The sequence below is a fragment of the Natator depressus genome, chromosome 17, assembly GCF_965152275.1.
Source record: "Natator depressus isolate rNatDep1 chromosome 17, rNatDep2.hap1, whole genome shotgun sequence".
NCBI classification, from domain to species: domain Eukaryota; kingdom Metazoa; phylum Chordata; order Testudines; family Cheloniidae; genus Natator; species Natator depressus.
The window spans coordinates 3238124-3264917 of NC_134250.1; the positions used below are offsets into that span (position 1 = coordinate 3238124).

General features: G+C 44.8%; 1 protein-coding gene across 4 annotated transcripts in view; it reads left to right on the forward strand.

Moving 5' to 3' along the window:
* SPECC1 (sperm antigen with calponin homology and coiled-coil domains 1) overlaps positions 1–25784 on the forward strand; it is a 168650-nt gene extending 142866 nt beyond the window's left edge. For all 4 annotated transcript variants that reach the window (XM_074974276.1, XM_074974278.1, XM_074974277.1 and 1 more), the window contains 3 exons: positions 14184–14300; positions 17781–17840; positions 20577–25784. In XM_074974276.1, coding sequence (XP_074830377.1) covers positions 14184–14300; positions 17781–17840; positions 20577–20666 — 267 coding nt within the window. In that variant the 3' untranslated portion in view covers positions 20667–25784. The remainder of the gene's footprint in view (positions 1–14183; positions 14301–17780; positions 17841–20576) is intronic.
* The last annotated feature ends 1010 nt before the right edge of the window (positions 25785–26794 follow it).

The following is a 26794-nucleotide window of genomic DNA, read 5'->3' on the forward strand; positions in this document are numbered from 1 at the left end:
GGAACTGGGATTGTTTAGTCTGCGGAAGAGAAGAATGAGGGGGGAGATTTGATAGCTGCTTTCAAGTACCTGAAAGGGGGTTCCAAAGAGGATGGCTCTAGACTGTTCTCAGTGGTAGCAGATGACAGAACAAGGAGTAATGGTCTCAAGTTGCAGTGGGGGAGGTTTAGGTTGGATATTAGGAAAAACTTTTTCACTAGGAGGGTGGTGAAGCGCTGGAATGCGTTACCTAGGGAGGTGGTGGAATCTCCTTCCTTAGAAGTTTTTAAGGTCAGGCTTGACAAAGCCCTGGGTGGGATGATTTAGTTGGGGATTGGTTCCGCTCTGAGCAGCGTGTTAGACTAGATGACCTCCTGAGGTCCCTTCCAACCCTGATATTCTATGATTCTATGATTCTTTTTCTGCTTCTCTGACTCCAGCAGCAAAAGTGTCACATATGTGGGGTGGCTCCACACAGCCTTTTCTTCCCCATGCAGAGGTTTAAGGGATCCTTCTGCAGAGTGTCAGTGATGAGTGTGGCAAGGAGGGCTCATCCTGAGAGTAAAGCAGGACTGAGAATTAGGAGGTCTGGAGGTCTACTCCCAGCTTTGCTACTGAATGTCTCAGTGGCCTTGGTTATGTTGCTTAATGTATCCAGGCCTCAGTTTCACAGCTAATATTGACGCACTTTGTGGAGAGTGGGGACTGTGTGATTCGGTGATGTTTGAAAAGTGCTTAGAGAGACCCTTTGATACAAGTACAGGGTTGACATTATTTGATATTTCCACCCCACCCCCACCCCCGCCCGATTTCAGGGTCACATTCCCTTTCATCCCACATTTTCTCCTGAATTAAAGCCCTCCCTGTCTAAAGAAAAATGTTTGGGCATGATCTCTGCACACGAGGTTTCTCCATATGGCCAGTTGCACAGCTGGAGTCTCTAGAGCAGGGCTCAGGGTTTTTTGTTGTTTTTTTTTTACTGTTTTTAAGTGCAACAGCCAAACCATAGCACGTTGGAAATAATCAGGTTAATTACTGACATGAGCCCCTTTCATAGTGACTCCAGCATGTAAATATGCTTGTCTGATGCACCTAAATATCCTGAGCCATATTTTCACTTCATTCACACAAGAGGCTTTATCCTGTAGACAAATACAAGTCTTTTAATTGGAGGGACAAAATCAATACCCATGCAGCTCTCATATGCGGTACTTTCTATCCTGCTGGGTAATTGTAAAAATAGCGTTTACATTGTAGCCACCCCAAAGTCCTGGAAGGAATAACAGTCCCTGAAAACACTGAATCAATTGAGCATCAGCGGGAACAGCTCCAAATCATGACCTTAAACTGAGAGTGAGCTCAGCCCTTCTGCCTGCTGCACCAATCCTCTGACCTGGTATCTGTAGCTATTGGACCTTCTCCTCCCTTTGTCTCCATCCTCCACTGTCAGAGCCTTCAAGCATAGGTGCTGGAGCTAGGGGCGTTGGGGGTGCAGAAGCACCCCCTGGCTTGAAGTGGTTTCCATCATATCCAGGGTTTACAGTTTGGTTCAATGGTTCTCAGCACCTCCACTATACAAATTGTTCCAGCACCCCTGCCTTCAAGGGGTCTTCAAGTTACTCCCCCCCAGAAAAGTTCCAGAACTTGGAGCTAATTTGTATGCTGTATGTACAGAACTCTATTGATAATTGTGGGAACAAAGCAGAAGGCTGATTAGGAATTCTGCACCTTCCCCCCCAGGCAGGAAGTAACTGTTACTGACATGGCTACAGAGGAGCGCCAGTCCCCCCTCTCCCTCCCTATCTCCACCAAGTATCTGTGTGGTCCCCAGACCTTTGCTGGTGCAGCTTTACTAGTACAGCTATGAGACACAGCCCATTCTGTTTCTTTTCTTTGGTGGAAAAGTGGGCCAAATTCAACAGTGATATAAGTTATACAGCATGTATGAGCCAATAGGGAGCTGCATAGAAGTGCTAAAGTTGTGTAACTGGCATTCAGTGTGTGAGCAAAGCGAGCATAATTCATACTAAGGGGTAGCAGGGGGAAGTATAGCAGGAACAGTAAGTCACCAGAGAGCTGTAGGTTTAAATACAGGAGGAGGATTGCTTAATCTTACATCCTGGCAGTGGTTCCCAAGCCTGCTACACTGCACTCTTCTACCCTCTCTGCATGTAACTTACATTTATTTTGCTCACCAACTAAATAGCAAACTGGTGCAAGTTACACAACTTTACCAGTTACAACAATCTGTAACCTCCATCCCCATTCCCTCACTCCTGAATTGGCCCAAAAGGGCTGTGGGAGCTGCACCTGCTTCCATCAGGACTGTTTGGCCCAGTGTATTTACATAGTGAAGGGCTATATGTGAACATCTCTCTCTTCTCCCTCATCCCCTGTTGGCTTAAAGGGGGTGGAGAGCACAGCGAAGGACAAGGACCATAAATGAGCAACATGTACAAAAGTAGTAGTATATTGATCTTAACTAACCATTGTGCTGGCCCTTGTTTCCATAATTCTGCATCACTGATGTAAGTGAGTTTTAGCAACGAGTACATAAGTGTAGAGGAATTTGCGTTTAAAATGAGAAGCACACCTTACTAGAGAAGGGCTCCGAAACAGCTAGTATATGTCCAGCCACTGTACTGGCAGCTTTCTTGTTCTCCATAATCATAGACTATCAGGGTTGGAAGGGACCTCAGGAGGTCATCTAGTCCAGCCCCCTGCTCAAAGCAGGACCAATCCCCAATTTTTGCCCCAGATCCCTAAATGGCCCCCTCAGGGACTGAACTCACAACCCTGGGTTTAGTAGGCCAATGCTCAAACCACTGAACTATCACAGCCTTCATTTAAAAAAACAAGTCTCTGGCTCTTATGGTTGCAGAAAAAAATTTTAAATCTAATGCCTGTCTTTCAAAATGTCCATTACGTCACACTCACTTCTGCAAGTGGTAAAGGGGTAACGTCTGTGGGCAGCAATAGAACAAGTAGCAAAAGGAGCCCAGGAGGAGTGTGGTGGGAGATGGGGGTTTCTTTGATCTGTCTAGGAGTGCAATAAGCGAAGCATGCTTTCCAGAGTTGCCATTAAACCTTTGTCATGCTGCTGTGTTTAAATCAGATGAATTTACAACTTTTTACATGTGCTTTGTTGTATTATCTGAGCTATTTTGTAACATACAAGTATAATCAGCAGTGACGTTTGGCTCCTGGCAGAGGCACCAGTAATGGGGAAGACAGGGATAGAAGCGCACACACAGTTTCAGTGTAGGGTTGAAGCAGTCTTTAGAGAAACTGCAGTGTGCTGAACCATTCAAATTTAATTTGCTGGTATGATTGCGGTCCCAGAGAAGATATTCATACACCCTGGAGGAGGCAAGGATAGAAGGTCTTTTGGCTTCCTCCCCAGTGTCACCTGGCCATTTAATCTCTATACAGTTAACAATATTCCTGTTCCTCGGGTTATTCTGGATTTTTGTATTTAATCCAAGAGGTTTGGGTGTGTTATTGCACATTAAAAAGAGACATGGTAAGGTAATCTCATCATGTTTCCCTGTAACAGATTCTACTAAATCCAGTTTGCAAATCATTTGAGATTCTAAACTGCTCTTTGAAAATCGATGGGTGGAATTGGCTCTAAATCCCGCCAGTGCACTATGTAATTGCAGAAGAATCCTGGTGGCCTTTAATTTTAGGCATTCAGCCCTTTGCTCAGTGTGAACAGAACACAAACACACTTGTAATTCTCCCCTGTTCCTGGTGTGTCATATTGCCCAGACACTCCAGTGCAGAGTCTCATGTGTGCTCAGGAGGCTGGGTGAAAAGGAGCAAGAGGAGCCCATTTGCCAGTTCTGCTGCTCAACGAATATTAATATTTAGAGGCTTGTTTAACCAAAGTTCAGAGTCTGCACATTTCTCTTGATGGAGCCTCTTTGGCTGAAGCCTGCTAACCCATCCGTTTCCCATTATGAGCTAATACATTCAAATTAGATTTACAGTTTCATGGCACTGTCAGTAACGTGGGGTGGTGTGATAATCTCCTGGGGGCAGCCTTTCAAAGCACTGTGATCAAATCTTACAGGAGACGGGGCAAAGTTCAAGTCTGCAAATCGGTGCTCAGTGAAAGGACGGTTCCTTTTCAGGCATCTGTTTCTAAATATAACAACCTGAAAACACAGGGCCCTAAAGATTTCTTAAACTTTCACTCCAGGGAGGAGATATGGGCCTCCTGGGCAGTAGATTCAGGAGGAAGGGAGAGATTCATAATGTAGGGCTGGTGAGATGGTGCCGTGCTGCCATTAAAAACAGACAATTCCATTTGGTTTGTTCTACTTATTTGTTTTAGCTAGTTCTGTTCTAACACAAGTGTGTTAGTTTATATTCTGCCTGGGGCTGAACCGTGGGGACAGGCTACCTTGGCCCCTTCACCAAGGTAGCCATTCAGACCACTGGCTTGTGATTGGCAGCAGGAAGTTTTTGTATGGTAAGGGGGAAGGGAAAAATGACTGTAAAGTCCCCCTCATTGCAGACTTTCTCCCTCCCAGGCACAGTCCAGTTCCACTGATGTGTCTATAATTTATTACCCCATGGTTTAGAAGGAATTATAGCTCAAAAGAGCCATTGCTGGAAGCACGGCCTGTCATCTGCTTTGACAACACTGGTTGGGCCGCTCTTATAACAGGCTGCCATCAGAAGCCCCTGACTTTTCCTGTTGCTTTGCACTGAAGACCTGGAGTCAGAGATGCGCTGACATCAGATGAGGCACTGTACAACAAGAACTTAAGGTTTCCTTGTGTGCCTGCTATCACAGTCTTAATAGCACTTTATCTGTAAGCAAAGAGCCACAACATAAGAAGGGGCTAAGCTCAAGGCATTGAAGGTGCTCAGCACCTCTTTGGATTTGGCCCACCATACTTATAGTAGATTATAAATTTAAAAAAATTGTTCTGTAAATAATGTCACCTGAGGCTTCTTTTCTTTTTAGCTTTGCTTCGGTTTTTTGGTAATTTTTACCCCTTGTAAAGGTGAGACATGTCGAGGGCAAAATAGAGATAGACATTAGGATACAAGTAAGAGCAGGACATATTGTGGCCATGAACTGGCAAAATTCCTCCTCATAACTGCCACTGCACCTCAGTTGTGATCTGGAGCTTCCTCTCACTTTGCCCTTCCCACCTTGAACTCCCCACGGGCTCCAGCAATGCCTCCTCCTTCATGACCTACATCACTCTATATTATTCCATACCAGTGCCTCTTGTGAGAAGAGACTTTCAGTTGTTCAAAACTGTGGGGGGGGTTGTGTTGCTGACAAAAGACTAAGAACTAATCGAGACCACCAAACTTGTAACCCAGCTATTCAGAGGTGAATGAGTAGCTAAGAGTCACAGGCTCTTCTGAGTTTAAAATTGGAGGCTTGTTAGTATCTGTTTCATCAGACTCAGTACCTCAGCACCAGTCAGGATGCTGCTACAGGTATATTAGATAATTAAGTCCAAAGTGGACTGCAAAGAGTTACCCAGTTTTGTGAGATCCATTTGTAACTGGACGACAAAATGGCAGATGAAATTCAGTGTTGATAAATGCAAAGTAATGTATATTGGAAAACATAATCCCAGCTATACATACAAAAAGATGGGGTCTAAATTAGCTGCTACCACTCAAGAAAGAGATCTTGGAGTTGTGGACAGTTCTCTGAAAACACCTGCTCAGTGTGCAGAGGCAGTCAAAAAAGCTAACAATGTTAGGAACCATTAGGAAAGGGATAGATAATAAGACAGTACTATCATAATGGCACTACATAAATCCACGGTACGCACCCACACCTTGAATACTGTATGCAATTCTTGTCATCCCATCTCAAAAAGGATATATTAGAAATAGCAAAGGTACAGAGACGTCAACAAAAATGATTAAGGGTATGGAACACCTTCCATATGAGGAAAGATTTAAAAGACTGGGGCTATTCAGCTTGGAAAAGAAATGACTAAGTGGGGATATGATAGAGGCCTGTAAAATCATGAATGGTGGGGAGAAAGCGACTAGGGAAGTGTTATTTACCCCTTCACATAACACAAGAACCAGGGGTCACCCAATGAAATGAATAGGCAGTGGGTTTAAAACAAACGAAAGGAAGTATTTCTTCACACAGTGCACAGTCAATCTGTGAAACTCATTGCCAGGGGATGTTGTGAAGGCAAAAGTATAACTGGGTTCAAAAAAGAATTAGATAAGTTCGTGGAGGATAGGTCCATCAATGACTGTTGGCCAAGATAGTTAGGGATGCAGCCCCATGCTCTGGGTGTCCGTAAACCTCTGGCTGCTAGAACCTGGGACTGGATGATAGCAGATGGATCATTTGATTGCACTGTTCTGTTCATTCCCTTTGAAGCATCTGGCACTGGCAACTGTTAGAAGACAGGACACTGGGCTAAATGGACCACTGGTCTGACCCGATGTGGCTATTCTTATGTTCCCATGTTCTATGAAAGGGTGTTTCCTGCTCTTGTCTGTGTCTGAGTGAAGGGGAAAAGGGACAAGATTTTCTAGGGGAATGAGATGCATCATCTGTTACAATGGCAGGAGCCAGAATTTGAGAGAGGGGAGTAGAGGTGGTTTTTGTAACATGAGAGAGGCTAGGTGTTTGTGGTAAATTACATTTGAATTAACTATCTAACAACATCAGGTTTCTCAGTTCTCTGCAGCTCTGACCCTTTCCTTCACAATTTACATGACCATGCCGCTATGGAAGGACTTGGAGATTTATGCCACTGTGATCTCAGATGAGAAAGGGATTAAGCGTCATCCAGCTTGATGGATGCATCACAGCTGATCAGCATACAAGTGCCTATTTGCAATCTATTCATACCTCTGATCCGTTTTCCACTCACGTGACATGCTGCAGGTGCTTCCTGTATGCCTTAGAGGGGCAATGTTCTTTGTGAGTGAAATGTGTTGTATTTAACTTCTGGATGAGTTTCCCTAAGTAAGGGCTGTTAATTCATTAATGCACCCTCCACTAGGCCAGGTGGGTGTGGTGTGACCCAAGTTGACACAGTTTCCATAATTAACTTGAACATCTGGGGTTTGATCACAAAGTTAAGTCATTCTACATTCATCTCCATGGTCTGTCTGTAGTGGAATAGCAGGGAGAGGCGTGGCAGGAGGGTGGAACTGATTTTACTGCCAAAGTAATCAATAGACTTGAATATCTTTCAAGGTGGCCAATCCCTACATTTTTTTACTTCTGTCTGGCTGCACCAGAACCAATGATTCTGCATGGAGGAACGAATGTAGAGTGCCTCTACTCTGAAAGAATTTGTTGGGGTTGCCTTTTGGGGAGCTGCAGCTTGGAAGTGCACTGGAGAACCTTGGAAACGATGCAAATGTGTCCAGAGGCAGACACTCAGTTGGCTTGTATTTTACCAGCATTCCCTAATGTCAGAAGAAACAGTGTTTAACAGGGAACATCGGATGAAATCATGGAACAGAGTCTTCTCTGTGTCTGAAGTGGGGGAGGATTTGTTCAGAGAAAACACAAGCCATTGGCACTCACACGGTTTGAAGACAGCACTTTGGTGGTTGGGTGACCAGACAGCAAGTGTGAAAAATCGGGACAGAGGGTGAGGGGTAATAGGAGCCCCAAATATCGGCACTGTCCCAATAAAATCGGGACATCTGGTCACCCTAGTGGATTTCTCTTTTGTTTTGCTTTTAACTGATCCCTTGATCTGAACCTTCACGAAGAGTTAGATTTGAAGTTGGGGCAAAAGTTCAGGATGGTATTTCTTTTCTGACTCACTTCTCCTGGGCGATTTGATGATGTCAGAACGACTTGTCACTAGCTTTGCTCTGGTGGTGTATGTGAGCAGCAGAGCCCAGCCATCAAGCTCTTGATTATGTATAAGATGTGGATCCAAGGATTGTTTGTAAATGGCATACTAGGTTCTGCCCACTTGGAGGATTTTGTTGGAGAGATGAGGGACTTTGATTTTATATAGGCCTAGAGCAGTGGTTCTCAAACTTTTGTACTGGTGACCTCTTTCACATAGCAAGCCTCTGAGTGCGACCCCCCCTTATAAATTAAAAACACATTTTTATATATTTAACACCATTATAAATGCTGGAGGCAAAGCGGTGTTTGCGGTGGAGGCTGACAGCATGTGACCCACCATGTAATAATCTTGCGACCCCCTGAGGGGTCTCGACCCCCAGTTTGAGAACCTCTGGCCTAGGGGCTTCCCTCTTCCACATATTATCAGCTAGCAAGAACGAGGAGCCTTAACAAACATCTGAATCTGCAGACCCTGACAGAATGGATCAATCTGACCCCAGGCTGGTGATCATTGTGGGACTGAGCAGTTTTATCTCGTATGTCTTTTATGGGAGAGAATAATACACCAAAACTGGGGAAGAGAATCCTGCAGCATTGGAACAGGAGAGCAAAAAGAGCTGGAGCCTTACTGGCATGAAGGCAGTCTGCTCTGGTCTATACATTCACATCAAGCTGGGCCATAAAAGGTCAGAGTAAGAATTCATCCCAAATGAGGGAATTAATGTGTCTAGTGCTTTGAAGGTGTAAAGTATTCTGAAAAAATTCAGTGTGCATAGAATCATAGAGATGTAGGTCAGGAAGGGACCTTTAGAGGTCAAGTCCACCCCCCTGACAGGTGTTTGTCGAACCTGTTCTTAAAATCTTCCAATGACGGGGATTCGACAGCCTCCCTTGGAAGCCTGTTCCAGAGCTTTGCTTCCCTTATTGTTAGAAGGTTCTTCCTAATATCAAACCTAATGTTCCTGACTGTTCTCAGCTTCCCATCCTAGGCTCAAGATTGAACTCTGAGATCTAGGAAGTGTCACTTACCTATAGTCTGACCTCCCTTCATGGGGCCTTGTGCAGGAACTTCATCTTGAAATCCCAGAGCTTTGCAATGGCATAATTCCTCAGTGCTGGACTTTTCACTCCAGCACTCAGTGCAACTTGAGCAATAAGCTTGTCTGAGCAGATCAGCAGAAGCAGTTTGAATTAGCTTCTGAATGGCAAGTCTCATTCAGGCAGCCTCTGTCCTCTTTGCTGGCTGTGATTCTTAGGCTGGTTTCAGAGGGTCTCTCTCACCTGAAAAGATGCATCAGAAGCTGATTGCAAATGGGATTCTCCTTTTTCCCATTGCTTAGTTAGAACAGTAATCCATATGGGGTGGGGGAGTCTCTCTCCTCCCCCTGGACTCCCTGACTTCTTCTGAGCTCCCTGATGTCACTCCAGCCTTTCCCGGCAAAGGTTAAGGTTGATGTTTGAAATAATATTTGTCTTTCCCACTGTTGTCTCCTCCCTGGTCCTGAACGTCGGTCAGAAGCGGAGTCTGGAAGATATGAGGGTAACATGCCAGATCCTCTGTGTGTGTGTGGGGGGGGGAGTATCAGGGAGTACACTCTCTGCTTTGGTAAGTGACGTGGGAATGTCTGCTTTTCCAGAGGCTCCCAGCTGACCAGCCTCCCCTCATCTGCCCTTCCCATCCGTTGCACAGCTGTTTTTATAGCTTGGAACATCAAAAAAAAATGGACAGGTCAGATCTCTGCATATGTCTCCCCTCGAGGGCTCTTCTGATTTCACATTCAAAACCCTTCCAGAAAAGCAAAATCCCACCATTCCACTCATTTCTGTCCAAAGCATTATCCCACACTCCAGGTCCATATCCCAATCCTGCATGGTGGCAAGTGAGATTTTGGACATAAAGGTGGAAGTTGTTGGGTTTGGGGCAGGGAGGAGGCTCAGCTGCTGGATCAAAGGACAGAGATCCAACTCCTAGTGGCTTCTCAGTTGATATTTCTGTTCGCAAAACCTAAACCAGATACCTTGTCTGTTGCCCAGCCAATACAGGAGAGTTTCCTACTGTACATTTACTACTATGTTGTCCAGTCTAGTTTGAAATTTCTTAAGCAATAGGCTTTCCACCATTTCCCTTGGACGACTATAATCTTGCAATCTACTGAAGCCCAAGTTGCTGTATGCAGAGGAGTATTAAAGCATGACTTGTCTCTGTCCAGTCCTTTTGCCAGGGAGTGGGGGAAAGCCTAACCCTGAGAATTGCAGAGCTTGCTTGTGTCCACTTCCCTGACCATTGGGATAAGAAAAACATTATCTCCACCCTCTGTCACTAAACACTGCTATAAAACAGGTTTCAGAGTAACAGCCGTGTTAGTCTGTATTCGTAAAAAGAAAAAAGAAAAGGAGTACTTGTGGCACCTTAGAGACTAACCAGTTTATTTGAGCATGAGCTTTCGTGAGCTACAGCTCACTTCATCGGATGCAGTGAGCTGTAGCTCATGAAAGCTCATGCTCAAATAAACTGGTTAGTCTCTAAGGTGCCACAAGTACTCCTTTTCTTTTTTCTTTTTGCTATAAAACAAGAACCTTATAAATCAGTGACAGTGTACTTGATGGTGCAAGTGGTCTCCATGTCTGAGTCAGTCTGAAAGCAAGCAGCTTTCAGTGACTTGAGCAGTAAATCTCTCTCCAGTAACTGTAAATTGGTGGATAACATGCAACTTGTTTCTCTGAAAGATGCAGGAAAGCAGGATAATCCAATCTCACCCAACTCCTTAACACAATTAACTCACTCTTCATTAAGGTTTGGAGTCTGGGAACAGATCATTGTTACAGGATAATGGTCTCCTGCTGTTACTTTAATGCTCAAGCAAAGCCAAGACATTTATTTTCAAAGCAGGAGACATTGATCTTGTACAATGTTCAACTGCTAGGTCTTTATTTCTGTTATCTCAATTGACTGATGTCCACTACTTATTATATCATGTGGCTGTTGGAGCGGCGCAGTGATAGCTACTCCTTGTGCTACTGGAGACCTGCATTCTGGTTGGATTACAGAGCAGATATAGATTTGCTTCAGCCAATCAGAAGCCATCTTATTAATAAAAGTATAGGTATTTTTAAAGTGCAGTATGCTGTTCTTTTCAGCTAAAGTCTTATTTTGTTAACTGTATTAATCAGCCAATCACGGTCAGCCATCTAGCAATTGGACAGGCTGGCACAGATTCCATGTGGGATAATAAGTGAGGCACCATAAGTGAAGAGCTTATACTAAAAGACTTGGCGTCAGCATCAGGGGTCTGATTGTGTGTGTGTCATCTTCAGTATGACAGGAGTATTGGGATCCATCTCTTGTGTGTATCTGGGAGGTGGCTGAAAAACAGTTAAATAAAGAATATTAAGGGTCGTAGAGGCTTTGTGTCAAGGTTCTGTAGAGCATTAGTACAAGGGTTGTTTGATTGGAATGGGCTATGAGAACTGTACACCTGCTGCAATGTGAGAGACAGGGTGACTGACAGAGACAATGCTTTAGTATACTGGAAGCATCTCATACCCTGCAATGAACATCCAGAGCTGTTACTTTCTTTTAAGCATCATTATAATTTCAACAGCCAGCCACTGTTTTGTTTTTTGTTGTCATTTTAGAATTCAAGAAGCCAAGCTTAGATATGAACGTTCTCTAGCAGGCCAGTGTGGCTACAGCAGTGGCACTAAGAGGTTTAGAAGGGTCACCCTGCTCTCATGTTCAGTGCTAAACCACAAATGCGTTCAATTGCAATTATGCCTCAGAAATAGGCCCTGCAGAGAATCTTTGTTCCCTGGCCCTGCTCCAGCCCAGCATACTCTGTGTCTGCTAAGGCCTTTGCGTTTTAGAGCTCTTATTTGGTTTGTCTCTTTTAAAGGGTTCCTGTCTGTTTCCATAATCCCTATAATCTGTACCCATCAACTACAGGCTGCCTGGGGTTTGAGCCCAGCCAACACACAATTTAAAAGCCTCCAGTTTTCACCAGTAGGGCTCAATCTCCCTCTGCTGTGCCACCTTCCGTTAGGTTACAGTACCAGGGGAGAGGAGCATCTTGTCACACCTTCTGGGAAAAGGGGAAGAAAAGGGGCCCACCTCAGTGAATAAAGCTGTGTCTGTATTCGATTTTTTCCTCTCTTTCCGCCACTATCAGTGCAGCTTCACTGGCGCTAGAAATGGTAGGAGTGCAAGTGCACACACTTCTCAACCAGCATGTCCTCTGGACCTACTCAGAGAAGGCATAGCCAATGTGGTTATTAAAGTGCCAGTAGCCACCAATACTACCAAAAGCAGGAATTCGGTGTTTGGATCTGGAATCAATGTTTTTCTAAATGATCTGCTCTCGGAATTATTGTAGGGAAGTTCTATGGCCTGTGTTATACAGGAGGTCAGACTAGATGGAAACTACTAGTTTATTAAACAAGTTGAGGCCTAAAGGTTGTGTCAGTTTTTTACATTTCACAAGGATCTTTTATTGTTCTTGGTGTAGCTTAGCATTAGTGGGAAGGTCGTATTTATTTCATTGATTAGTTTTTCTAGGGAGACTGGTCTCTTGCTGTAAGAACTAGGTTAGATCATGAGAGGGAGAATCAGGAGACCTACGCTCTATTCCTAACTGCTGTTGTCTCTGTGTGACCTTAGATAAATCACTTAAACCCTGCCTCGGTTTCCCCACCTGTTCACAGGAGGTAATGTTTTATTTACCTTTGTAAAGTACTCTGTGACCCTGAGCTGGAGGTGCTGTCTGTGTGCAGAATATGAAGATACAAGCAAGCATTCATGTAAATTAGCTACATCTGCCTGGCTCATGGAGAGTTGCCAGTGTAGCCTTTAGTGTTGCCAAGTTTGTGCATCCTTGAGCTAAATGAACAAGTAGGTTATTTATTTAGGGCTTAAGAACTAGCTTGGTATTTCATCAATTGATGGCCCTTTATGCCACCACACTGAGCTGACTTTTAGCAGTTAATCACACATCCTCACTAAAGCAGGGGTTTGGTAAGTAGGGCTGGGAAGGTGGTGTGGTCAAATGCACTAGCTATCCCAACTCACTGTTCATCAAATCCATCTCCCCACAAGCATCCCTATTACAAAGCAACTTGTAATGGATTACAAAATAGTGTTTTTCAGTATTGGTGACTTTTGATTTTACATGTTGGCGGCGAAATTGTGTCTGAGCTGTTGCAACAAGGTCAGTATAACAGGATGGCTCACCCCTTATGGGCTGGAGCTAGCCAACCTTGGATAGACTGAGCCATGCTTGGAAAACATTGGGGTGACTGCCCTACAGAGTAGCAGGAGGCTGCAATGAAGGGGGAAAGCTCAGGAAGCTGTGGCAGACTCCGCTGAAAGTGAGGAAAGCGCTCCAGGTAGGTAGGTAGAGACCCTGACCAGGCAGGCGAGGGACTGCAAAGGCCCCAGGCAGCAAGGCCTTAGAGGAGGAAGAGAAACCTTGGCTTGTGTGGCTTTATGAATGGACTTTGTTTTGGGGGGCTGAGTTTTAGTTACAGTTTCTTTTATATTACTAAACAGTCCCCAAGGAGCAATATTTTTTTGACCAAGAAAAAGCCTGAAGTGAAGTTCCTTTGAACAGTCCAAGAGGGGAAACTGAGACAGGCTGCCTGTAGCATGATCCTAGGCCATGAGGGGGTGCACGGGATGCAGCTGAGCCAAACCATTATACAGATAGGCCTGAAAAAATTCCTTCCTCCTGGCAGGGCAGGCAAAACCCCAGCCACGGTTCATGCTGCACAAGGCATTTCTTACCTTCTGGAAAGCGGCAGATACTTCCCTTGTTTGCGGTCAGATGTGGGACCAGCTTAACTTTTAACAAAGCTCCACCCAGGTGTTTGAAACCAGCCACCTGGATTCCTCATCTGCCCAGTGCTGATATAGAACAGAGCGAAAAAATGAAAAAGTAACGCAATGTTTCTGTAGTGAACGGAGACTGGCAATGCCCCACAAAGGGACAGTTCAAGAAGCTTAGGCAAGGTGCAGCCTGCAGGCCAGATGCAGCTCAGAGAATTCTGCAGCGCAGCCCGTAGTAGCCTTCTGTTTCATTTTAGGGTTCCAACATCAGCTCTCCATCTTGACCCAGGAAGCCTGTAGTCTCCCCCAGCTGCACATAAGGATGGCTACAAGAAGGCCTTAGCCACTTACCTGGAGCTCCATGCAGCACTCAGCTGGACAGAATTTAGTAGCTTCAGAGCTCAGAGAAAGTCTTTCTAGCCACCTGTTATCCCTCATGTTCTTCTGTATCTATGTTGATGTTGACTCTGCCCTGCTTCACTGGCTACAAGGGCTGTTCACTCTGGCCATTGCCTGACGTTAGCACCGCTCAGTAATGGTTTTTGTTGTTTCCTCCCACAGAACATCGACATTACCAACTTCAGCAGCAGCTGGAGCGATGGGCTGGCCTTCTGCGCTCTCCTCCACACCTACCTGCCTGCACACATTCCGTACCAGGAGCTCAATGGCCAGGATAAAGTAAGTCTTGCTAGCTCTGCTCTTGATCATGCTTCGCGTTGATTCTCAATCGGCAGCAGGAGGATTCCTGGGGAAGGCCTTTCGTTGTGGTGATGTGGTGCAGACCTGGTATAAAAGTTATAGCGTTCAGACAGATACAATGAATAGGTGGGGGAAACAAAAACAAAAGGGAAAAAAAATAAATTAATTAAAACCCTAAAAAACAAATAAAAAAAAAACAGAAGGAGGGGAACAGTAGTGGCAAGGAGAGGGAGCTCCAACAGGTTAAGTCTTGCCTAAGGTCTGGCTGCCAGGTGGCTAAGTCCAGTGGGTTTTGCATGCCCACATGAAGAAGAAAAGCGCCCCCTTGAAAGGCTACCACAAACACCTCCCATTGCTCCTACTAACCTAAGAGTGTGGATCTGTGGAGGTGCCTCCCTTCCAGTTACTGGTAAAGAACCCAGGCACCTCAGAGGACAAAGTGTTTTGGTAATTCAGCTGCATATTTTGGTCCTCCAAGATGTCAATGGAGTTCCAGCCTTAATGTGAAATAATCAGTTGGAAAGAGAGTGTTTATTGTCAAGCTGGGAATTTTGGACATTGCTTTCCAGTTAGCAATCTGTTCTTCTGCTCTACCCCTGTACCTCCTCCCCTCCAATGACACAGTTTGTGAGCATTACCATATTGACTCAGTGCAGCGAAGAGATCACTCAGTGGAGCAGTTGGGAAAACAGCATGTCAAAAAGAAAAAGCATTTCAACTAGGATTGCCAGGCATCTGGTTTTCAACCAGGAAAGCCTAGGTTTACCGTGAATACCAATTACATTGTCTACACTAGGGTTTTAACAAATTAGCTAACACCAGTGAAGACAAAGCCCCAGTGTGCCCGGTGTCAGGACTTAGCCCAGAGAGCTTTGGAAAGAGCTAACCAGAACCGGTTGATATCAGCTCTTTGTTTTTTAAAGGCTTTACCTGCCCTTTGGACAGTCCTTATTTGAGAAAACCCTTTGCTGGGAGAGTATGTCATGAGGTGGAAGAACACTGAAATGGCTAGATATGCAGATTAGCTTTATTACCTGTGTGGGAGGAGTAGAGGAGACTCCTGGAGGAAGACTGCTCAGGCTCCTTTCATTATGAAAGAAGAAATGCCCAGAGGCACAAAAGTGTAGGAGCAAAGTCAAATTAACAGGGAATTGGCCATTAGCAAATCTAACAGAAACTGGAGAGGGTCCATTACTCCTTTGAAAGGACTGAAGCAGATACAAGCTACAAAGGGTGTTCTGTGGCAAATCCCAAGAGCATTGTTATATATCTAGGACTTGGTTATGTGCTATGGATGTGTAAGATTCTAGCTTTGTCAGAGAAACCAAGCTATAAGTCTCCTAAACCATAGCATGGGTAGGTCCTAGATATGCTCTCATTATAGATATGTCAGCTGCATTGTTCCATTAGCCACAGAGAGCATGCTCATTAACTGTAACAAGTAGCAGAAGGTGCTAAGGGTTTTCTTTACGGTGACTGGTGTAATAGGGGCAAAAAGTACATTAACCAAGACAGGGACCAAGCCCAGGTGCTCCCTGCTTGAAGCACCTAGTACCATTCAACTGGAGAATAGTTTTTATCAGCATATACCCTAGTAGATAAAGCTACAGGCTTCAGAGGCTGAAGATTGAGACATGCCACCCGGGCTTAGGAGCTAGTACTACATGCTGCCATGTGGGAAACCTGGGTTCAAGATTTCCCCTTAGGCCGATGATGGTTAGCTGCAAACTTTACATGGGAGGAGAGGAAGAATAAGTTAGTGCAACAACAGCAGCACCTCTTTTGGGAGGTGGGAGGTGCTGCGGGGTCTGCTAATAGTTTTTGTCATCATCGCCTCAGATGGGAAAATGACAGCTGAGCATGTTGTAGAGAGAGGTGATAAAAACCGCAAGCACCTTGCTCAGTTGACCTAATGTTGGCTGACTCCCCATTTCAGAAGAGGAGAGTTTTTGGTTGATCAGACAGTGGATTAGAGACCACAGTTTCCCCCTTCCTCCCTCCCCCACACACATATACTTTCCAGGCTTTAGATGACAATGAAACCACAGGGAATGACTCAGTCTTATCAGAATCTACCCAAAGTCTTGCACTTTCCTGCTTGGGTTTGAACTTTCCATCAAGCAAAAACAGAGAGTGGGAGAACAAGGGCCAAGACTCCTGCCTTAGGAAAGGACGAATCAGACACTGCGGGGACAGCCCCAGGAACAAAAGCTTTCCTGTGGTCTCTTCAAGCAAATCACGTGTAATCCATTTGAACAGTGTCTGAAACATGGTATGTACTGCAGTCAAATAGCATCGTAATCTGAGAGCCCAGACACTACAGGGATGGACACTTTAGAAATCCATGTAATAATTATTAATCACAGTGATTTAAAGGTGGACCTATGCCACAAAGTCCAGCTCTGGATTATAGGCTTTCTGACATTTGGGATGTTTGGATGCAAGGTTTGGTTTGATAGATAATAAGGCTAGGGCTCAGCTGAGAATTTGGGAACTAGATCTGAATTTCCCCCCAAATGTTCATGTACCTGGGGTTTTTTAGGCCCATTTCTAATAATGTTGTTCAGGTCACTGATTACAGCCTCCCACCTGCCTTTTCTACAGAGATAAATAAGAACTATTTTCATGAAGATGGATCTTCCCTCTCTTGATCTCTCTCTTTCTGAGCCAGTGTTTAGCAACACTCATGGTGCTTTGAGATATTTCTCACTGAGGCAAACAACAAGGTGGTTATTCCCAATTTAAAAGTTTTCTATAAATTGCCCACCACCACACAGTCCCAGTGGAATTGCCTGTCTAGGTACTGATGCCTCCTGGGACAACTCAGCAAAGCCTTGAATTGAGTCACCATTTCCTTGTCTGTTAGCTGGTTCTGACTCTCTCACTTTTCAGCCTTTATTGCTACAGCATATTTATCCATCTGAAATCACAATCTTCTCCTTGAGGCACCATAATCAATTTCACAAGAACAAGTTCCATTGTTACAAACAGTGGATTGTTGCTTCAACAACAGTAGATGAACTCTTCAGAGACAGAGAGACTGTTGGCATGAGGACATTCCTAATTACAAAGAAAGGGCGAAAAGATCAGTTACAAGCAGAATTCCCTCAAAACAGAAAATTCTCCCTGATTTTTCAGTTCATGTCAGCTCTTTACGGAAACCCCACTCGAACAACCCGGGCAAACTTTGAGAAACCATACCTTGCTGCAGAGGAGTTTGTTGGACTGTAGATTCCTTAAGTTTTGGAGACTGGTTACTTAGTATGAATGGCTCTTCTCATCTTGAGCCTTGACACAGCTTGTCTGTTAGAAGATTTTAAGTCTGATACTTGCTCATTTTTCAAATACATCTTTTCATTTGGACCAATTCAACACCACAACCCCATGGCAGGATTCAGGAGTAGAGAGCTTGCTTTGGTGCTAAGCTTAATGATGGTGTCTCATGCCTTATTTTCACAGAAAAGAAATCTGCTTTTGGCTTTTCAAGCTGCCGAAAGTGTGGGCATCAAACCTAGTCTGGTGAGTACCTGGGTTCTGGGCAGGGTGTGTGGGTGAGGAGGGGAAGGGGGGTTGAATGCATAGATCTAAATCTTCCCTTACAATGCAGCCCATTTATTCTCATTAAAAACATTCAAGAAGTATTAAAGGAAAAGTGCAGCCTAGTGCCTAGGCCACTAGTCTGAAAGTTCTTAACATGAGAAGCACTTCCCAGCCGGCATAACTGCTGATATGAAGTTGTTAATTACAGTCAGCTATTCCTGCTGTGACCCTGCCGCTATGTGTGGGAAAGCCCCATGTCTGTCTGTCAATCTGTGTTTCAACCAGCTGCATTACTGGTTTAACAACCAGAAGGAAAATGCTAAAATCCCTGTTTTAAAATGTCTTGGGTAGAGCCAAGAGCGTGACAGCAAACATGGAACAAGGAGATTACTATGCAGAGGTTAAATCTTTAGGGGGTTCTTGAGCTAAATAAGGAACCGGAAACATGTGTCTGCACACAGGAGCAGAAACTCGAAGTACAATAACCATACATAGAGAATTAATCCTTCAGTGCAGATTGAAGAGATCCTTATGGGGTATAAGATTCATCTGGCTGTCTAATCAGCTTGTGCCTTGGCACTACTTGGAGCATTTAATATATCAGCCTCACAAATACATTAGGCCAATGCATAGCCTTGATTGACTGTTATGCAGTTTAAGACTCTAATTGAATTAATTCTGGAACTGAATGAGAGCCTTAGCATTAGACTTGTCTACCCTAAGGATCCCAGTGCTGATAGCACTGGGGGAGCTGACCCAGTAAAAGAGTGGGATAAACAGAGCTGCCTGAGACAAGCCCCTTTTTAGTATTCTTTATTTAGGCAAGTAAAGGTTTGCCGATTTTCAGATTCTGAAATCTGGTTTCATTCTGATTAGAAATGGAAACCACAAATTTTGAAATTCTCTTTGAAAGGGAAAGCCCTCAGGTCCCGTGATTCTAGGGCAGCCCACCTGGTTGGCTGGCTGCCCTGGGGCCATAACACTGGAAGCCCTGTGGTTCCCAAATGCAAGGCAGTCTGCCAGGCCGGGTGCCTGGAGCCATGGACACTGGAAATCTGGGCTGCCAAGGAGCTAGGTGGGTGAGCTCACAGAAAACTGCATGGGTTCTGGAGGAACTAGGTCAAAATTGAAACATTTCAATTATGACAAATTGGTAAATTTCAGCAAAAAACTCTTCTGTCAGAATTTTTCCAACCAGCTCTATTAATTAGGCTTGGCTGGTGTTTGCTCCCATAAAACTTTGCCAGCATATAAACATCCAATAGATGGCCTGTTATTTCTGGGAATAGCCTGCGCTCTCTATTGTGGCTAAGACAAGACCCATCATATTCTATTAAGATCTAATGTGAAGATTTTGGCATCCGCTCTGGGCAGCTAAGAAGGTTGGAGATCAGAAAGCCACTTTCTCCAGAAATTCACAGAAACCTTAAATCCCAAGGCAGTGAAGCTAAGAAGATATTAATACTACTTAGCCTTTATCTCGTGCTTTATATTTTCAGAGCAGTGGACAAACATTAATTGAGGAGGCTTAATTAAAGAGAGGCCCAAGTACTTGTCTCAGTTATATGGGTGCAACTGTCTGGAAGCCACTGGGACTGCTCGAGCACAACAGAGCTGAGAATGAATAAGATCTCACACACCGACTAAGGCCTTGTTCACACTAGAAAAGGGTTTGCCAGTGTGGCTGTCTTACCGAGCCCGCCTAGTGGAGATACAGCTATGCCGGCAAGAGCTCTTTGGCTATTATAGCTTATACTAGTCCCCTAAACAAAATAAGCTCTCCTGGCAAAAGGACTGTTTCAATCAGGTAGCTCCTCACAATGCTGTTTTTTCGAATGGGTGTGAGGACTTGCTACTCTCCCAGGCATCTTGCACCGAAAGAGATGGTTACAAATCAGGCTACAGACATCAGCTCTGAAACATGCGAGCATGATTATGGCAAATTAGCTTTGAGAGGTGAAGATCCAGTTCAGGGATTCCTTCTGTTTTCTTACCCTAACAATGCACAAAAGGCTTTTATTACAAGAGGCTTTACTCTGAACGGGACCTAGGGAGATAAGAAGTAACCTAGTGAAGACAAAATATGTGGTGACTGTAAAATCTGAAAATACTTGGAGGTATACGTAACTTGTAGGAGCGGGTGCTTAGCTCTCCAGCAGTCAATGGCCTTGCTCCCTTGACACAGATCAACAAGACTCTGTCATTGCCTAACTTGCTTGTACAGAAAGAGGAATACTTATTCTGTTAGGTTCATTATAGTATCATTGGTTTCTTATCTGCTCTAAAGTATCCCAGGCACTCTGGTGAGGTGAGGGAGGGACCACTGTATAAATTATCTTCATTACAAGAGTTTTCTTAGGGATCTTTAGTCTTCCTCTTACCCTGAATTCTAGTGGCTGTACATTGTATTTTGTATTCAGCTGCTTGTACTTTGTGTTGGCAGCTTGTAATTTCTTTATTCAGGGGACTCCATGCCTCACAAGCTGAGAGACACATTTAGTTTGCTGCAATAGGTCTCTTTTCCAATCAGCCCATGTTGTTCCTTGGAGATCAGTGCCATGGCAAGATTTTTTTGTTCTGCATGTATCTCTGCAATGGGGTGTGGCCCACACAACAGACCCTCGCTGAAAAGGAAAACGTATGTTTCAGGACCCCAAACCCAGTGTTACCCTTAAACTCTTTCCCCCTTGCTAACCCTCTCTGTGTCCTGTGCAGGAACTCAGTGAGATGATGTACACAGACCGGCCAGACTGGCAGAGCGTGATGCAGTACGTGGCCCAGATTTACAAGTACTTTGAGACCTGAGCCCAGAGCAGAAGGTGGGCAGAAGTGAGGAAGAGACTGAAGAATGCCATGGAAGCACTTGATCACTTTAAAAATCGCCTCTTTTCTATTCCATGAGCCAACCGAGGCTCCTAGGTTGCAAGGAAAGCTCTTCCACAATTCTGATCACATCTCAGTAACCTCGGACTGCAACCAAATAAAAATCCATTGTCTACCTTTACAAACCAAATACAGCAGTAAGTTTATTTCAATATGGAAACTACAAAGGGTTTTCTGCCATTGTGGGATATTTCTGAAGATGATGCCTTTGTGCTTGATAATGATTGCCTTTCAAATCAGACTCTGCCAGCTGGAGACTTGCCACAGAACGAAGTGAATGCAACATGTATTTTGTAAATCAGTGCCTCAAGTAATGCTGGCGCTCAAGGGATGCTGGCAGAGTATTGTTAATGAGCCAGTTGACAACAGTGCTCCTCTAACACACAAGTGAGTCCCTCTCTCCCCTCCTTTCCCCATACGTTTTATATATACGCACCAAGACAGATACACACACACACAAGTGCGTAGAGCCTCACGCTTCCGGAGATTGACTTACTCTGGCACACGAAGACAAACAGACACACTAGGTTGCCTGACTTAGGTCAGTCTGCAGCGTCTGCAACAGGATCTTTTTCTGACTCAGAGGCCATCACATGTGCTATCACCAGTCAGCCATAGAGGTACAAAAGGGAACCAGTAGGTGCGGTGACTCCGTTCCTGGTCGAACAAAGGTCACCGCTTTGATTTGTGAGAAAAATCACCCCATTGTTTCAGTGATCAACCTTGTAGGGAGCCAGAACCCTGATACATACCAGCTGACTGCGCCGGTTATTACAGTTATTTCTGTAGTGCTGCAAATGCAACTAGTTAGTTTTATTACACAAGGCACAAATAACCAGGCAGTGACTTGTTAAACCTGAGTAACCTGTGATCTCTCCGAGCTACATGTTGGCGGCAGGTTTGGGTAGAGTAAACTCATTACTCCAGGTTGTTCCTGAGTAATCTGCAAGAATGTGTAAATACTTGTTACTTACTACCCAGAAGGCCTTGTTAGCTGTGCCCTGGGCAGTGAAGTGAAGTGCATAGGTTATTACTGTATGTTTAGACTTGAAGTTACTGTGTCAAAGAACACACGAGATTAATACCAATGGCAACATGCAACTGTATTCCGTAAGTTACAGCAAATATAGCTGGCAACTCTTTGTTGTGTCACTGAAGCCAGAGCTAAGCCTGTGGGATCCCAGCGATCCTGCTGATATCTCCTGGCATAAGGCAGTGTTTAATTTGTCACTGTACATGCCTCTTTGTATTTGGCCCCATAAACTTGAATCTTCAGAGCTAGTGAGAAGCAGTGAGAACCCCTTGGAAAAAAAGGAAGTCAAAGGCAGGCCGGGTAAGCCATTTGCTCTCAGATGGTCTCTCAGAATGTGCTCTTTGTGTGTGATCTACCCACATTGTGCTGATAAAAGAAAATGGTTGTTTACTTACAATGTTTAACCTTGTGGCCCAGTCCTGATGCCTCATGAATATTAATCACCTGCAGCTAGGGGTCATTCTCCTCCCTTACCTAAGGGAACAGAGCGTGCTCCCTGTTCTAACTCACCCCTCTAGTGAGGCAGAAACAGGTGTTTTCAATGGAGAAGCTGGGTGTTTTCAGCTTTCTGATGCTTTGCAAGTGCCCTGCACTCACTTGCTGTTGTCTCCCATCAAAGTGCTTTGGTTGCTTGATACAATGCTAGAGTCCACAAGCAGCTCATTTCAAACCTTGGGTTTCTCATTTTAAAAAACTCAAGTTCTTCCCTAGTGATAAATGGTAATCCCCAGCCTTGGATTTACATTTAGAATTTGGATCTTACTGGTTTTTCCTAAATATCTCTATTTTAAGCCCTTCTTTCCATGAGCTTTGTCTGTAAATGGATGTGGTTCTGGTGCTACTACAGTGCCCAAGGCAGCTTTCCAAGAGCTGGGAGGAGAGAAGGGAAGGGTCAGGCTGCTGTCATGTAGACCCTGCACCCAAGGGGAAGTCAGACCGCTTGGCCATGAATTCACCTAAAGGGTAGTGCTCAGACGGCACAGCTCAGTCCCATGCAAAATCTATAGGAAGCATCCAGGTATGTGAGGTGCTCCTGTTCCTGGAATAGGCTAGTTTAAAAGTCTGATCCTTTGCAGAACTCACTCCCTGCCTGTACTGAGGGTGAGAGGTTGGTATGTTCAGGAGGTCTTAAGTGCTGGTCACCCACCACACTTGCTATCACCTTTTGAAATCAAATAACTACCAGGAGGCACGTAACAGACTCAGCAGCACAGTAGGTGCAACCTATCTGGTACATTCAGCAACACAGCAAGTGCATTTATCTGGATCTGAAGCAAGGACAGAACTTACGCAGTTGGACTAATCCTGAGGGAGAGGAGGGGTTGATTATGTTATGCCTGGACTGTATTGGCAAGGAGGCCTAAAACATCCCAGTTTTAAGATTGTTCCAAGATGGGGGTCTATTTCTGTCATTTCCTGTAATTCTTACGATTGTTGTCATGGTACTGGATGCCTGTTTTGTTGCCAGCTGTCTCAGCAGAAGGAGACTAAGCCAGCAACAGTTGAATCTAGGTCCTGATAGAGGCTGCAAGCTTTGGAACAGTGTCAAAAAGAGAGACTTTAATCTCTTAAATGTATTTCTTGTTGCTCAGTTTGTTTCTCCTTAATGATGTAGGCAGGATTGGGGGAGGGGTGTGTGTGGAATGGCCCTGGCCAATGAGCAAACTGAACAGAGGAGGTGACAGAAGTCCAGTTTATAACTATCTTTCATGAAAGGCACGAGGAATGAAAGTCTCCAAGAGACTTGTGAGAATCCTTGTAACAGGAACAAGAAGTGGCACAAACTTAACTCAAGCTCCTGACACTTCGTGGGTGTGCTCATGCAGCTTTCCAGGCTGTGGGTGCTGCCCAGAGCCCCAGTTGGACTGAGCATCATTGCAGGGTATTCCCAAACTGAAGTTGTTTTCCTTCTAATTTAAATGTCTAGGTTAAATTCCTTTTCAAGTGTGTTGCATTGTTGGATTTGGTGGCCTTAGAATACATGGAATGTACTGATTTAGCCATTTTAAAAGCTTCGATTTGGGTCTCCAGTTATGCTTTCATAAGAGGGTGCAGAAGTGTAACTCTGAAGTTGGTTGGTAAGAAATATTCACTTGTGAAGGGCTCCATACTGTGGTATTCCACTCCTGTATGGATGCAGCAGGTTCCTCTTATTCGCTCACTCTGCCCTCCCCGAAGCATAGTTCATATTCTCTCAGGGGGGTGTAACCCAAGCCCCCTGAAGTCAACAAAAGGGCTTCTCTTGGCTTCAGTGGGTTTTGAATGAGGTTCATGAAGAGGTGAGAACGATGGCAGCACAGTTTTCATTCCCAAACTCCAGACAGTACATTAGAGCCAGAAATCCTCTCTTTCCAAAAAGGTAGTTTTAACCCACACTGGCCAGAAGTGCCCGTGCTGCCTGTGAGACACTGCAAAGACAGGTGATAAACACATCTATTGTGGAGTGATGACAGCAGCACTTGCCCTGAGACTTATTCGAGCATTTATTCTAACCCAGGGCCTCAAAATTGATTCTAACATTCCAAATCCTTCAACAGCTTCAGACGGTTGCTGTGGGTTTGGTTTTGTTTTTTCCAGTCAACCTGCCAGGGAAGTGTTTTCTCAGGCTCCTTGTGGCTTTGGAATTCCCTCTCCCCAAAAATACCAGAGCTCCATGCCCAGGACAAGGTAGGATTCTGGCCTGGGCCAGCGCCTGGCCTTCTATAGATGAAGGCATCGCTGTTCTAAAATATTGTTGAGCCCTAAAGGCTAGTAATTGTAGTCTTTTGCCACTGGAGAGGGGAGATTCCTAGCTTCTCACTAGGACCTAGGGCTCCCTTCCAGGCATGAGAAGTCCCAAAAAATCCATCTCTGAAGTCCTGACATTTCTAGGTCTAGAAAGCTCTTTTAGGTCATTTGAGCAGTCTTTACATGTGATAGCTTTAAGTTTTCTATCTCCCTGAGCTTTGCACAGCTTCAATCCTGGGCTTCTATTTTCAAAGTGACTAGTGATTTGAGGTGCCTCCATTTTTGCGTGTCCAAGATGAGACACTTGGAACTGGCCTGATTTGCAGGAAGTGCTGAGCATCTACCCTCTGAAAACAAGCCCCTTCTAAGGTGTCTCGAAGTAGGCACCCAGAAATTGGGGCTCCTAAGACTCCTAGTTGCTTTTGAACATTTAGGCCTTGCTAACTCAGGCTTCTGGCTTTAAGAAATAGCCCAGTCGCATTTTGGAGAAGCCTCTAACACATGCTTAGAATAGTCCTATACAGAATGCCTGGTGGTGTGGGTTTGGATAAAGGTTTTTATCAGCAGGAGTTAATCATGCTCTGCATAACTCCCATGTGACTTTACCTCTTCAGAGGAATGTACCATTCCCAACTTGCCCTGATTAAACCTTTATACCACACTGTATGCTCCCCACATATATGATGCTCACTCTTTTGCACTTGTGCACATCTGCATGTGCCTAGTTAGTTTTAGCAGGTCCCTAGACATGTAAGTCAATCCTAACTGCTGACTTTGGCTTAACTCTTGAGGAAGGTGGGGAAGAGGACAGTTGAGCTGCAGTTCCAGGAGCCTTGGCTGAAAGGATCGCATTGTGTAGCTGTTGCATAATGGCTACTAGGAAAGAGAGGAAACAAAGTGGGTGGAAAGTATAGGATCTGACTCACAAAGTCACTGATCCCACATAGAAAGCACGAAGTATTTCATGTCATGGGAGGGGAAGGCAGAGATGAGCCATGGGGTGGGAGAGGGGGTTGGGAAGCCAGCCCAGGGTCTGGGCCTTCTGGGAAGGAGAGGATTTATAGTGAAGCTGATGTGCTGTTTCAGAAGACATGCACAAGCTGAGTGAATGTATAGGATGTGTGAAAGGGAAAGGGCAGAAGTGTTTGGGTCTGTGTGAGATAGTAGAGGCCTCAGAAGTCTTGATGTCTGGAATTTTCTTCAGCTGTCAGCGTGTGGTCTGTCCTCTTAGTTATCACTACCATCATGCTATCCTGCTCTGTTCAGCTGCCTTTCGTAAGCAGAGAAAAAGAAGCCAGTTCTGCCATGACCCCCTTCGAGTTTCTTTGAATGTCACCGGCTTTGCCAGATTTCTGCTCTGAACTCCCAAAGCCAGTGACATTCAAAGAAACTCGAAGGGGGCCACGGCAGAACTGGCTTCTTTTTCTCTGCTTACAAAAGGCAGCTGAACAGAGCAGGAGAACAGATTGGTCCGCTGTGCTGCTTGCTTTGCAGGCTGATTTTCTGGGAATGCAATTTGACTTTCCAGGCTCCTCCCCGCAAGCTACACCCATTCCTGCTTCCTTTGGCAGGTTTTAGCAGTTCTTGAAAAGTTGATGGGAGCTGCCATATCTTCTTTGCCTCAAACCTCCTTCCTGCTGTTGGTGGTTTTGTCAGTATAGGAATGCCACCACATTGCCGGGGCAACCCACAGGTCGCCCCTGTGGGTACTCTAAATCTATCCTTAGTTTCAGTGACTGCCTTTTTCTCACTTTCTAGTCGGTAAGAACCGGAGAGAAGTTGGCTCATCTAATTACAGATTTTGTACCTTTCTCAACTTTCCCTGGTCATGGTACCAAAACTTCCTTCAGCAAATGTCCAGGGAGGCCCACTGTTTGCAAAGCCATTCCATGTGTCTGAAATGCCGTCTATGGAGGATAAGACCCTGCGTATTCCTGTCAAAAGAGGGCTTGCTGCCTAACAGGACTCGGGTTACAAGCGTTAAGACATTTCACACAGTTGGCAATAGCGTCTACCTTTCCAAATTGGAATTGCTTTCCACCAACTCTAGTGCTATTTAGGCTCAGCCACCTACACAGTGTAGAGTCCAGGCAGCAATCTACCCACCATTAACATTTTTCACAGCCGGTGATCTCTTCATTTTTCACTTGCACGTGTGCCAATTTTCACAGGGCAGTGCTGGGCACAGCATTTTTATTGGTTTAGACCCAGACTAGAATTTTGCCAAATAGAAGAACCATCTCTAATAGTCAAGTAATTTTAGCTCTGTCCGTTGGATACAGTTGTTACA